The 15,065-nt window shown below is 40.7% G+C and overlaps 1 protein-coding gene and 1 long non-coding RNA gene across 2 annotated transcripts in view; one reads left to right on the top strand and one right to left on the bottom strand.

Annotated features, from left to right (window-relative positions):
• The window catches only part of LOC137840309 (uncharacterized), a 112,946-nt gene that overhangs the window by 15,467 nt on the left and 82,414 nt on the right, over positions 1 to 15,065 (top strand). The window lies entirely within an intron of this gene.
• The window catches only part of sorcs3a (sortilin related VPS10 domain containing receptor 3a), a 357,551-nt gene continuing 345,116 nt past the window's right edge, over positions 2,631 to 15,065 (bottom strand). The window contains exons 25-27 of the mRNA XM_049721518.2: positions 10,495 to 10,600; positions 9,872 to 10,032; positions 2,631 to 7,263 (exon numbers count right to left, since the gene is read on the bottom strand). Of these exons, the coding sequence (XP_049577475.1) occupies positions 7,205 to 7,263; positions 9,872 to 10,032; positions 10,495 to 10,600 (326 nt within the window). The 3' untranslated portion in view covers positions 2,631 to 7,204. The remainder of the gene's footprint in view (positions 7,264 to 9,871; positions 10,033 to 10,494; positions 10,601 to 15,065) is intronic.

Genomic DNA, 15,065 nt, shown 5'->3' with positions numbered 1-15,065 from the left:
GGCGGTAGTCATTGAAGCAGGACGGTGCAGGTTTCTTCGGCACAGGAACGATGGTGGCAGCCTTGAAACACGAGGGGACGATGGCCTGCTGCAGGGAAACGTTAAAGATGTCCGTGAAGACACCCGACAGCTCCCCAGCGCAGTCCTTCAGCGCTCGACCCGGGATGTTGTCAGGGCCCGCCGCCTTACGGGTGTCAATAGCGGCAAGCGCCCTCCTCACACCGTCGGCAGAGCGGCGCAGGGGCTGCTCGTGTGGGGGGGGAGTGGTCTTCAGCGGGCAAGTGCTGTTCTGGGCGTCGAAGCGAGCAAAGAAGCGGTTCAGATCGTTCAGCAGACGGACGTCGCCCTCACAGCTCCTCGGCGCGGGCTTGTAGTCCGTGATGGTCTGAATGCCCCGCCAAAGGCTACGTGCGTCCTTGCTGTCCTTCTTCGCTTCTTTGATGCCTCGGGACAGGTCGGCCCTCGCTGTCCTCAAGCCAGCCTCATCCCCCGCTCTGAAAGCCTTGTCTCTGGCCCTCAACAGTCTGAGGACAGCCCCCGTCAGCCACGGCTTCCAGTTCGCGCGAGTGACGACGGATTTCGAGCAAGTCACATCATCGATGCACTTCGTGATGTAAGAGGTAACAGAGTCAGTATACTCCTCTATGTCCGTCCAATCGTTGTAGGTGGCTGCCTGCTTAAACAAGTCCCAGTCAGTATTATTGCCCAGTGATGTCTCTGAGACTCTGAGTGGTGTGAGTTCATCAGAACGACAGCCTGGGGAAAGAAGCTGTGTCTGTGTCTGCTGGTTTTGGCGTACAACGCTCTGTAACGCCGTCCGGAGGGTGTAGTTCGAACAAACTGTTACCTGTGTGAGAAGGGTCTGTAGAGAAGTTTACTTGCACGTTTCCTGGTCCTGGACAGGTACAAGTCTTGGATAGATGAGAGTTTGGTCCCAATTATCTTTTCTACAGTCCTGATTGTTCGTTGCAGTCTGTGCTTGTCTTGTTTGGTGGCCAATCTAAACCAGATAGTGATGGAGGTGCAGAGGATAGACTGGATGATGGCAGTGTAGAAGGTCCTCGGCAGCTCCTGTGGCAGGTTGAACTTCCTGAGCTGTCTCAGAAAGTACAGCCTCTGCTGGGCCTTCTTCCGGACAGAGTCTATGTGGCCGGTCCATTTCAGGTCCCGAGAAATTGTGGATCCCAGGAACTTGGAGGTGTGGAGGGAATAGCATTACTGAGGATAGTGAGGGGTGGAAGTGATGAAGGGTCTCTCTGAAAGTCCACTGTCATCTCCACGGTCTTGAGCGGGTTCAGCAGTGGACCAGCTGCTCCATCTCCTGTCTGTACGCAGTCTCGTCACCGTACCGGATCAGTTCGATGAGAGTGCTGTCATCCGCATACTTCAGGAGCTTCACAGAAAAGTTGCCTGAGGCACAATCGTTGGTGTAGAGAGAGAAGAGCAGTGGGGAGAGTATGCACCCCTGGGGTGCGCCAGTACTGGTGTTCCGGGTGTTCGATGTGATGGTCCCCAGCCTCACATACTATCTCCTGTTGGTCAGGAAGCTGGTGATTGACTGACAGGTGGAAGCAGGCACCGCAAGCTGGACGAGCTTCTGGTGGAGGATGTCGGGAGCGATGGTATTGACCGCCGAGCTGAAGTCCTGGAGGTCCTGCTTTGACTCCACTGTCAATTTCCTCACAGTCCTCACCACAGGCTTAGAGGTTTTTAATTTCTGCCTGTAGGCTGGGATCAGATGAACTAGATTGTGGTCCGAGAGTCCTAAAGCTGCACTGGGCACAGAGCGGTATGCGTCCTTTATCACGGAGTAGCAGTGGTCCAGTGTCTGTTTCCCTCTGGTGGGACACGTTATGTGCTGTCTGTTTTTGGGGAGTTCGTGTGTGAGGTTCACTCTAAAATCACCCACAGCACTAAAACACAAGTGAGAACGAGAACGAAAGAAAAGCAAACGTTCATGTTCATGTTTTTTATTGAAAACAAGCTGGTACGGTCTGCCGCACGGCAACAGTTTCCGCCTTTCATTCCTGCAACAGGGGATAACCGCTTTGGCACAACACCGGACAGCAGAGCGAGAGCGGAGTCACGACAAAAAATCGGAAAAATCCACCGTCGTGCAGAAAGAGTCGGGACAGCGACAATGAGCGCTGATCGCACAGGGCGTGCCTCAGAGCAATGTGCTTCACTAAGGACAAGCGTGGGGTGAGTGGCTGGATGCAAAAACACTGCAGTCCAAGGACAACGACAATGAGCCCTGATCGTGAGGGGCGTGCCTCTGAGAAATAAGCGTCACTGCTGACGTGACTGAGTTCAAGCGCAGGAGGCAGCGCATATAACATTTTAAAGTCAAACTGATTTTATTAAGCATACTTTTAAATGCGTGTTTATATTTTTAAACACTTTTGTGAACATTTTAAAGTCAAACGGACTTTCAGAAACATTCTTATTTATTGAAATAAATGAGAAAATAAAGAAAAGTCAAACTGACTTTCAGAACAATTCTTATTTATTTAAATAAACAAAAAAAATAAGAATAAATACTGTATTTTCCGTGCTATAAATCTCTCCGGAGTACAAGTCGCACCAGCCATAAAATGCATAATAAAGAGGAAAATAAAAAGATAAATAAGTCACATTTTTGGAGGGACTTTATTTGACAAAATCCAACACCAAGAACAGACATGAATAGGCAACAACAGGCTAAATGATACGGTATGCTAAAGTTACATAAACAAGAGGAATGGAGAACATGCCTTATGTAACATATTAACAGTTATTTAAATAACTATAACATGACACATTTATCAAACCATCTGTGTCACTCCAAATTATTAAATCCATTGAAATCTTCATCCTCTGTGGAAACAACGCTGTCGCTGACTTCGGATGTACATGCGGCGCTGAGGTAAGACTCATCGTCAGATGCTGCCGATTCTGCTGACGCGAACGAAGGGTAAGAGTGGATACGTAGCACGATTGCGGGAGGCTGAGATAAAGCATGGTTAGAACTGCTCTTACAGTTCTAAGCCAATCAACGGCAAGGATAGAGATCAACATGCTCTCATTTGTCTCATCTCCTCTACCAGCCAATAGTGCGCTGTGAAGTCATATGGGCAGACAAAGCGCTCCAAGTGATGCCGCAAAAAGCCGCAATGCACCAAATATATCTGAAATATTTCTTTTAATACAAACCCGCGATGCACCGAGGCTGCAATAGGTGAAGTGCAAAGTAGCGAAGGGTTACTGTGTGTGTGTTTTCGCTCATCACTTTATGCACATTTTTTATTTTATTTAAGAAAACGATACCCTGCAATCAGAGTCCAAGATAAGCTCTCTGGACCTTTCAGTCTGGCTTGTATGAGACTACAACGACCAGCAAAGGATTTGTTTTATCTAGTTTGTATATTTGCATTACTACTAACAGCTGTCAGGTGTAATTTACTTGCACCCACTGGCGAAGCTTGCATCACCAATTTTGATACGCACAATCACTGACAACAGGTGATACACACTGATTGGTTGATTGACTAAACATTGTTTTGATATAGTTTTCAGATATTGCGCATGAAAATGCACCCAATACATATTTTTGTCAGGATGCCCGTCATTCATAATATGCCGATGACGGAACAATAAAATAGAATTGTCACTGGCGGAAGGGCCACCTGAATTGTGGAAGCACTTGTCCCCTTGGGTGTGTTTAGATCAGGGGGCTTCAATCCTGGCCCTTAACATCCAGTGTCCTGCATGTTTTAAATGTCTTCCTGGTGCACACACCTGGTTTAAAAAAACAGATAATCAGCAAAGTCTGCAAAGGCTGACTAAAAATTCTAAATCAGGTGTGTTGGAGCAGGGAGACATATACATAAACATGCAGGACCCTGAGAATCAGGACTAAAGGGCCCTGGTATGGATGAAACCTTGAAGAATAGAATATTTAATTGGATTTATTTAATTCAGGGTTTAACCAACATTAATATAATAGATCCAATCTGTAGACTACAATGATTTAAAAACACAACAGATTGTGATATAAAAGCAGCACAAAAATAAAATAATTCAAGGTTAAATAAATTTTTTAAAGGCTGTGGATACTGTGTGCTGAGTAGTTTGTTCTGTGGCAAGAAATTATTTAGAATATTTCTTTTATTTATTTTAGGGTTGCATAAATTCATGAGACAAACGTTTCCATTTCCAGTTTTTCTCAGTTGTACATTGCTCAGATCAGAATTTAATTTATTGAATGTAGTCATCCAATTTTCACAGTAATGTGCCCTTTATGCACAACAATAGAGCAGTTTCTCATTTCTTTGAACAAGTTTCAAATGCTTTGCTACATCCATGCAAATGATTATGTACAATTTTTTATCTATACAAGCTTGCGCAATATAGCTTTTATAATGCATTGAAGTTTATGACTATAAGTTTACGGCTTCAGAAAAAAAAATCCACCTGTTGCTCAATCTAACCTTTAATTCGTAAATATGACTAGGTCCGACTCATTGTAATCGTTATGTATATTAGCATCATTATAAACATCATTATCAATAAACTTGACATGTTTGGGATTATTTCCTAAGGTTCTACCACTTAGATGACTGTTTTAAAAAAATATCAGTTGTTTAATGCATGAAGGTTGCTGCTACCATTTTGTTATCAGTCGGCTACTATTCAGCTGATGGGAATCATATCATGAATGTCAAGTATAAGAGTATAAGCTTGTGGAATGAATTGCTAAAATGTGGGGAGGAGTATCAACAAACACGTTTGCAGGGTACACGCTGTCAGATCAAACTATACCCAAGCACACAAATGAATTATTTACATTACATTTAAAGCTGCAGTAAATTATCTTAGGTAATTATTTGGTAGATATCTATTAATTTACTTTTGGCAGTATGTCAAATTTAACATTTTATTGAGTGAATATTTGTGAAGTATGAAATTTGTGTAGTATGAAATTAAGATTTGAATGCTAACACCCACTCAGGGAGTGATCCGGCCGTCCATGCGTTTGATGCTTGTTCCTGAATTGTGGAAAAACTAACTTTCTAGAACTGTTAAAGCTCGTTGACATTTCAAAACATCAACGAGGCGACATGAAAAGAGGTCCTTGGCTGGGGGGGTCGGCTCCTGAGACAAAGGAGAAAAAACCTTGGAGTGTACGGCTGACGCAGATTCGAGCAAGGAAGCGAGTGTGGAGGCATACGGGGCATAGCGCAACAGGCCATGTAACGCACTTGGGTGGAGGCCGGAAGTAAGGTGCATGTGTGTCAGAGGAGCGGTGCTTTGAAGGCAGTGGTGGTGTCAAGTGGCCCGCCATTTGTTGTTGTTAAGAGCACTGCGCAATGCTAGGAGCAGTTTGACGGGTCCCTCCTCGCTATTAGTATCTTGCCCTGCAGAGCGTTGCAAAACATCGCTACCATTTACCAGGCCAACCCCTTCCAGTGGCAGTCTAAGGGGGAGAAACGTGGTTCAGAGTCCCAGCATTGGCCGCGCTACCATGTTCAAAGTAGCAGGATGGCAGTTAAACATCGCCAAAATTACTTGGAGTTAGAAGTGGCAATGAATATGATGCCTGGTGAGATGAAAACCTTCACAAAGCAACAGGCTATTATGACGAATTTATTGAAAGAGAAAAAGCAATCGAAAAATATAATAATAAGCTGTTTCTACAGAGAACCTGGTTCCAGTATTAACAAGTTCATTTGAATGATGGAAATATTGTTTTTAAAAAAATTATAGTTTTGTCAGCTCCACACCAAATTTTAAAAATCTCACTGTCCTATCCGAACAATGACTTTCAAGAGTATGAATTGTCTCTAGCCACAGTTGTTGGCAGACAGTCGTAGAATCCAGATGTGTTACTCCCTTCTGCCACAATACTATACTTTAACCAGGGGAATTGAGCTCAAATGCTTGCACTTCTAGCATTGAGTCTCACATTTAAATTCATTACATATTTATTTACATCACTGCCCAAACGTTCCACCAATTTAGAACTAGGATTTTGCTTGAATCAATTAAACATTCATGTATTGATTTTTTTCCTGAGACGATGCCTAGTTTACATAAGTCAAAATTTCAGAATATACTATAGCAAACCTACATTTGTCTAGAAAGCTCTTTTGTCTCACACATCTCTCTAATTATTGAAGTGTTTAGTGTTTACATCATTGGTTGAGCACTTTAACATGCAAAATTTAAGATTGCCTGTTGCTGTGATAAAAAAAATAAATCTGATGTAATTAATAAACTGCAATCTTTTGAGAGATTTGCCATCATGAACCTAAGCCTTCGAACATTGCTTGATGGATATTGAAAGATAAATATAAATACGGATTTTTGCAAAATGTTCCAAAATGACTATGTATAACATTATCAACGGGTGAATACTTTGACGGCTAGTCACCCTAATAACGTTAAAGATTATTCTGACACCAGCTCAGACTTTACAATTACTGACAGAGGCAAATGCAATAATGCAGATTTATCTTAGTACACATTATATACATAATACAAAATGAAAGTATTAACATTAAACATGCCAATTTTTGCAATGTACATTTCATTTCCAGAAAATACAGGGTATGAAAATGTGCAGAAAGAGACATACATTTCTCTCAAGATATGTCTAAAAGAGTACAACTCTTAAAATAAGTAAATATGTTTTGGGGGGATGACTGACTAAAAAAACAAGTATTTACAAGAATTAATTATTTACATAAGTGTAATAATCAGTTGCAACAGGCACTGGTCAATAACGTTATTCTAGCAAAGCTGACGCCTTAATTTTTCAGACTTTCAAAAGCACACTATTTGTCTGATGTTTTGCCATGACACACTATGGGCCATCAAAAAGCCATATCGTATATACAGAACAGGAAGCAATAGTTTAGGGTATGTATTAATACTCGGTTTAGTTAAATACTTATACATTGTTGTTTACACATAAGCAGAGATGATTTCTGAAGCAAAGTATAACTTTACAAATGTGTTACCCCGTTGATACACGCACAAAACCGATTGATGTTCTGTCTTTGGACAAAATAATCCCATTGACTGCTGCAGAGATGTTGAACATGACTTCCATGCATGGTTGTAAAAATGAGGTCTCTTAGAAAACTATTCACAGCAGTTGTCTTGAGAATTACAAAACTGAAAGAGAGACCACTTGACACTAGATTGCTGTAAAGTACACACTCTAGACACTAGTGCAGTTTGGAATCTCCCTTGTGCTCTCACGGGCATTTGCGACTCCCCCTGAGAAGACAGAGAATATAGAAAAAATACAAGTTGGTACTTCTGCTGTATGTAGCTTATGTTGAGCAAATTTCTGTATGGCAATTACTCGATTAAAATGTAATTGATATAGTATGTGCAGTAGGTTTTCTATAAAAAATTAGTAAACTATGTTACACCAATATTAATTGAAGACGGATAGCTTCATATTGAACATTTGGTTATCTATTAGGCACTGTGGATTCAATTTATTGTTCTATCTATCCATTGTTTTTCCAATTATCAACTCTATTTGACTTTAAGGTATTATTTAACCTACTGGGTGGAATAGAGGTTGAACCCAATATATCTGAATCTATGGCTATGATTTCCATTCGTATATTTCACTTAATAATTGCAAATTCTAGCTATTGTTTAAACCAAATATATTCCCAAAGTGACGCGCATGCGCAGAAGAGACGTAACTCAAAATGTAGTGTTTACGGAGGTATATATATTGAAGTAATGGGGTCGAAATACAAAATGTCCTGTCTAGCAACAAAAACAGATATGCTCAAACCTCATTGAATAAAGTACATAAGCAGACAAGTATATTCACATATTAAATCAATAAAAAAAACATTTTAAGTATATAATTATACCTGCACACCAAATCAATAAAGAAGACATATAGAGACATTTTTATATATGGTAATGACATAGGTTTTTATAACTTCATGAACTGATATGTATTTCTGTGCACTTTGAAACAGCAAATGTTTGTTGATATATTGCCTGAATAGCATAACGACCCTTAAGGAACTACATATTTAATGCATGCTTGATGTTATTCTAAATCATGGACACTGCTCAAGGTGTCTAAGAATGTTCTGTACTTGATTATATCTTATGTTTTGATTAATGCTTGATATGACGTCGTATTTTGCCTAATGCTAGACGCCAGACTTGGATTACTATTGAATGTTCTGGACAGAAGGAAAATATTTTGACTAACAATGAAAAGATGTGGTTGGAAGCATGATTAAACTAAGAATGTGACAAAGTTACCGGATACATGGTGTGTCAAAAGAACAAACAAACAAATCCATGGTAAGTGGTGAGTAAGAACTTTGCGTTGTCAGGGAACATTAACGAATTGATTGATGATGTCACACAGAAAACTTCACATAAGTCCATATAAAATGACCAAAGTGGAAGGATGATGAATGGACGAGGTGCGACAGTGTATGTGCAAGAATAGAGGAAAATGTTTACAGGAAGGTCACTTGGAGATAAAACTAGCAGAGGTGCCAGAGGGAGAACGCCAGGAGGAAGACAGCCAAGAACCCGGCCAAAGGTGATCGGTAAGGCCGAAAGACGGGAAGAAAAACAACAGCCCCCACCAAGTCAAACACACAGAATCGCCCATAATCAGCACCCAACCCCACAGAATCAGCTCTCACCGAACGAGCACCCACTCCCATGGAAACAGACTCTCCTGCGAAATTGCTCCACCCCCAAAGACTCTTCACCTATCAAACTCGGCCCACACCGGAATGTGCAACTGAATATAAGCTGACCAAAGAATCTTGAACGTTGCCTTTTTTGAATGGAGACTTTCTGCTCTTGAGCATTGTCGCACGAAAGGCCAAGCGCTGTATTGTATCTTTCCTGAAAACAGAGTTTTCTTAACAAGAATTGTGATTGAACTCAACCAACCTGTGTAAGTCTAATTTTGTTTCGGTGTCTTAGACTTTTCTTAAAACAGAAAAAGAAAACAAACACGCAGTGAGTAAATTGGATAACAGATGATTGGCTCTGTGTCACGTCTCGTCCCAGGTTGTTTTGTTATGTGCCTATTGTCATAGTTTCTGTCCGTGTGCCTTTGTGCTCGCTCCTTCCCTCCTGTGTTACCTCAATCAATGTAACCACAGTCACCTGCCTCGTGTTTCGTATTTAAGTCCTGTCTGCCCCTCACTCCGTTATCAGATCATTAATGTCTTCACATCTTGTCTCGTCTGTCGTCGTCGTTCCTGTCTTTATCTTGTCTTTTTGTTCAGTTAGTCTTGTCCCGAGTCGAGCTTCTTATAGTCTGTCTTTCAGTTCTCCAATAAACCCTGGTCCAAGCTGCATTTGGTTGCCCCGCTCCATCCATTCCGTGACACTCTGTCTTTTGCGTGAGGCGCGAATAGCGCCCTTCCCAAATTGTGGACCAAATCCAATAATATGGATGTGGATGCAGCAACTTGCATGTGTTCTTTTAAAATTAAAACATTAATTAAATCTAAAACCTCATTTTCCTTCTACTGCTCATTTTCCTCTCTGTTGTCAGCCATGACTGATGTTATTCCCGCTCTTGACGTGCAGAATAGTCTCGCTTTCCAATTACATTACATTGGGTATACATGTGACCTTTAGTTTTAGACAGGGGTTTTGCAATAAATCAGATACGTATCCCATCTTGGACCACATATGAATGTGACCCAAGTTGGATCTGGAAAAAAATCTGAATAGAGCCGTTCAGACCATCGTTAAAAAAAAAAAAAAAAAAAAAACATCTGAGACAGGTGCAGGGCAAAACATCTGATTTGGGTCACATTTGCCCATAGTCTGAATTTAGGCAATTACCATTTTGGTGCTCATAACTTACTTTTGACTCTTGCATCCAGTCCTTTCTCCATGATTTCTTTGGATGAGGGGAACTCATTCAGTGTTATTTTTGGTGTGTTGTCACCTTGGCCCACCGAGCTAATCATCTCTTGCTCCTTCTCCTGGTTCACCTCTGCATATATGTTTATCCAAGGTATTTTTCTAGAAATTAAAAAAAGGGGACATTAGATTTTAGGTATAGTCAGATGTGTGCAGAGTTAAATTACAAAACAAAGAAAAAAAACACTGGTCAAACATTTTCCTTTCACATCAAGTCCAATATAATGAAACATTTATCTTTTGAGTCATGGCATATTCATTAATAATAATGACTTTTTTTTACAGAAGGATAATAACTTTAGCGCAGTAAGTATAGCACAAAAGGCACTTGTGCTAAATGCATTACACTAAATTGCATGATGTACGTACAATGATATTCTCCTCACATCCTGCACATACTAGGATGATGCTGTCTGTGATCTCAAGGTGGTGTAAAAATTTGGTTTCCTGACATGACCATAAATTATGAGTCAGGACTATGCTCATTTGTGACCATCAATAATGGATGATATGATAACGTACACATTCTAGGTTTCTACATAATTCTCTTGTGGGGAAATGTACCTCTTGAATTTGTAGATGAGGAACACGGCAAGGCCAAGGAAAATCCCTGATAGGAGCATCAGCATAGCAGAGCTCCTATGGCGAGGGTCCGAGTCCACCAAGGGTGCTGTCAAAACATGGAGTCATTTTACAATTGTATATACACAATGTTGTCCTTTTGTTTATGTATTACCACAATTTAGAGGCAAATGTTTATAATTGCTATGGTTAAATTATGAGTGGTGGCTAAATGTACACAGTTCTATTGTAGAACTACAGTGAGGAAAACATTTTTAAGTTTGATGCAGATATTCCAATCCTGTGAAGACCAATCATCTGCTGTAGTTGACTGTTGAAGGCACGTCAAAAAAAGGCAAAGCAGTTTTGGTCACATCATACTGTATAGCACATTTCACAATGTGTTCCAAAAATGTATTATAAAAATGCTCTAAAATACCTGAATCATCGGTAAGGGGAAACATTGTTTTTAACCTGGATTTATAAACTGCTTTAATAAGTAAGATATGAGACTGTTGCAGCTGTCCTGTCCAACTCTGAGTCAAATGAAATGGCAGGCATTTATTGATGCTCAGCAAAATTGTCTGATTTGGACATGGAGTAAAATATTTGGGTAAAACAATTTATCTCCCTGGAGCCAGCTCTAAACTGAATCCAATTAATTTATAATGATCGTGCAAAACCACTACCGATGTGATGTATTTATTTTCTGTCTGCTACATCTGATGGCACTGAGAACACGTTTTTGGAGATACGTCAAAGATAACAGGAAGCGAGCAGCCAGTTCGAGGACCATTTTGCATGCAACACATCTTGCAAAGTGTTTTCACTTCAACATTTGTCAGCAATAACAATCATTTTCAACATTTTTGCATTTACGTACATTGCGCATGGGCTATTTGAAATAGGGAAATGTTGTCACAAATAGGCTTTTCCCTGACAGTAGGTACGCTAGCAAAAATTTCTAAATAGTTACAAGCTAAAATATATTATATAGCCTGGAACAAGAAGCATGAAATTGGATTTTCCAATGACGCCATGGTCACTTAATGATAAAAAAATGACAATTATTAATCTTGGATTTTTTGCTAAATGAGGTGCAATTAACATTCTTTTGTTTTTGTTTTATCTTATTTAACTTTCTTAATTCTGTATTCTTGGTGTTGAAAGAAATACACAATTGACTGGTTACAACAAGGCTGTCCAACTCTGGTCCTTGAACGTGTTTGAGTGGTGACTTTTGCTGGTTTCATGGAACATGTGATTGAATAGGTAGGGACATTTATAGAGCTATGGGGGTGGGGGTGTTGAAAGAGCCAGTGAAGGGTAGACAAACAACAACTTGTTTTATTTTGCATGAAAGCCCAATACAATTTGGTTAAACATAATGTCTGATAAAAATGTTCTTTCCTGAGAGTGTTTCAAGTAAGGGGTATGGTTGCCTGCACTAGGACCCATCTGGGGAGGCCATCCGCATCAAGCATCGGCCCTGAAAAGGGTGCGGTACAGAGACAGGATTGCTACCAACAGGACTGAGCATGGCGAGTACGCTCTCCAAACAGGCAAAAGCTTCCGGTGGCTCCTTCAGAACACCATGGTTTACAGCTGGTCAGCTTTGGCAACTGGGCAAAGAGTAGCTGGAAAGAGGCGTGGGACTCCACTGAGGACAACTACATAGGTTTGATCCAGCAGAAGTAGAACATTGCTGGCACCAATATGTACTGCCGGCAGCGCTACCTGATAACGTAACAGTTCTAAGCCGCTCCTGTATGTGTCGTTCCTCATTGTTTATGTCCTTTGATGCACAACTGTTTCAGTGACCATTTAGTCATCTGCTGTTGCGCTGTAAAAGACGTGCCATCACATTCTGATGCACCCATCCCAAGTCCCAGAGAACTGTGAATCTGGCATCAGAAGAGCTGGGTTCTCCAACTGTGGCGTGGGTGCCTGCCATCATCCCTCCTCCAGATAGAGACTGAACTGACACCAACACAACGCATATTGCAAGTGGGAGTTAAGTTGGCTGTGAACTAGAGGTTAATTTTATCACTACGTGTGTTGTTTAAGCGCAATGTGTAATGCAGTTTTGTGTTTCGTCCTCATGTCTATCAACACTGTTTCCTCTGACGTCCATACCAATGCTGCCCCTGTGCAGTTCCCTGCCCCAAGCCACTGAAGACGAGTGGTTGGGTGTTTGTCCTGGACCACACGGGCTGGAAGAAACTAATGACGGTCATTACTGACAGCCTGCAGGACAGGCACCGTGGACAGAAGGACATGTCTGCTACTGTGCCTGACAACCTGTTACAGCCCACCAACAGAGCGCTACATATCTTATTATGTGAATCAGAGAGCAAAGGTCTTGGTGATGCGCTCTTCCATGAACACCGGTAGGGAACATGTTCTTGAACACTCTGCTCCTGTGACACTCTCAGATTGAGGGTACCCCGACAGCCAATGTTCCAGTGGTGGCAATATATCTAGCCATCGTGAATTCTCCCGCGCTGTTGCAGTCTCCTCAGCCATCTCTTTCCTCAATGAGAGATTATATTTCTAAAAAAAATCATAGAGGAGTTGTCTTAGACAAGCTCGAGAGGCACTGAAGGGATTCACGAAGATATGTCTGGCCTTTGAATAGCCCAAGTCTTAGTTTGAGATGGACAGCTCGACTTTGCATTATTTTAACTCCTAACAATGAACTTTTACTGTTCTTTCCAAAAAGGTTTATGCTGCCGAGGGGCTCTCAGACCCAAATGATGCATTTTTTTTGCATTTGCAGGCTTCAATTTGTTCTAAAGAAAGCTTGAGGCACCAGAATAGGGAGAGAGAGCTCGTCTTTGTCGTTTTTGCTGTCAAGTGCTGAAACAAGGATTTGACAGCCCCTAATTTACGTCACGCAAACAAATACGCAAATACAAGGGTGATGACCTGGATAGAATTTCAAGCATCTCCCTTTTATGACAGAGCGCCACGGCAAATGACTGCATGCCTGTGTGCAATTTTTAATGTACATATTGTAAAATATTGTGTTTTTACTACTGTAAATTCTGTGTGGGGGTACAGAAGGGTTTGGGTCAAAGGGGAAGAGTCAGACAAAGTAGATGTCCAGTGTGAATATAAGTCTTTGTTTAAACTTAAATTGCAGTCTCTTATGTACTTTTTGCAATGCAATCGGTTTTCATTAAATATAATCAAGTTTAACGAATGGCAATTATTGACAATAAAGCCAAACATTTACGGTATTAATCACAATGAAGCCGAGAATTAAGGCTGGCAGAATCCACTGAAGAAAAACATGTAGAAAATGTCCTTGCATATCTTTAAAATTAACAGGCATACTTGTGAGAAAATCCTGAAACAATTAAATGGCAAATTGTAAGCAAATGATTCATTCTCCCACAGAGTGTTTGGATCAAGCAGCATTTATTTACTGAAATGCCAGATGTACAAGGCACCTTTTTGAAGGAAGGTATTCGAGACAGACGTATTTTGTTTGCACAGTTTGTACTTGTGGTATTATTTTATTCTTGGTTTCTATCAATAATGCAGTTGGAGGTGTTACTAATTCCCTTCTTTCCACACTGTCATATTTTTATAGACGGAACTGCCTGAACAGTATGGCTGAAACATATGAATTATAATACTCAAAAAAGTGTCATATGTTTCATGTGATTCGGGCTCCAGGTGTCGGTGACATACTCAAAGATCAATTTTTTGCCGTTATCCGCAAGGAAAAAAAAAAAAAAACACATGGAGATAGAAAACCTTTTTGGCATCTATAGTCAGGATAACACTGTGTAAAAAAATACTAAACTGCCATTTTACCTCTAAGTCCTCCCCTTGTTTATGAAATTCAACTCAAATTGAAATTATCCACCATCCACCAATTAGCCACCCAAAAATGTATTTTATCGCTTGTGGAGTATGTAATCAACTGTCCAAATCACTTAAGGACTATTTAGTTTAATGTAAAATATAGATATACTATCAAATAATAGCCAATAAGAAAAATAAAAAATATATTTGACCTGGCAAACAAGGTGCAGACAATACACACGTGTCTTTTGCTCCTGAACTTCACCGTATACCATTGGCACATCAGCGCTGTAGGTTGTCACCTCCATCTTAACACAGGATTGTAAGCCATGCGAGGCTATTTAAGTGATGTTTGTTTTTAAAGGGGAACTCAAATCAAGATTAATCTGCTCACTAGGTGAGCACACTCCAGCCACTCCTACTCCTCTAAATAGCAGATTCTTATCCTACCTACAGTCTATGGACACCTAGCATCCTCTCTTGGTACTTTTCTTTTACAACAGCCATTTTAACAAAAGTATTTTCAAACACCTCGATTTCATTTGCTAAATGTTGCAACACTAAAAAAACAGTAATCATTAATGTCATAATCTGTGATGACTCGCATACTCAACTTCCCCCGTGCGCCGCTTCTGTATTGTGTCAGTGATTGTGTCTTGATAGGTGCTGTAGCATATAAATCCAATGTTGTATTTGAATGAAAGCTTTATATTATTACATGTATTCACCGTGTTGCGTGCTGATTTGGTGCTCTTTTT

This window comes from Syngnathus scovelli, chromosome 5, assembly GCF_024217435.2.
Source record: "Syngnathus scovelli strain Florida chromosome 5, RoL_Ssco_1.2, whole genome shotgun sequence".
Classification (NCBI taxonomy): Eukaryota; Metazoa; Chordata; class Actinopteri; order Syngnathiformes; family Syngnathidae; genus Syngnathus; species Syngnathus scovelli.
Note: the sequence above shows the minus strand (reverse complement) of the source record. Positions and strands in the feature narration are given on the sequence as shown.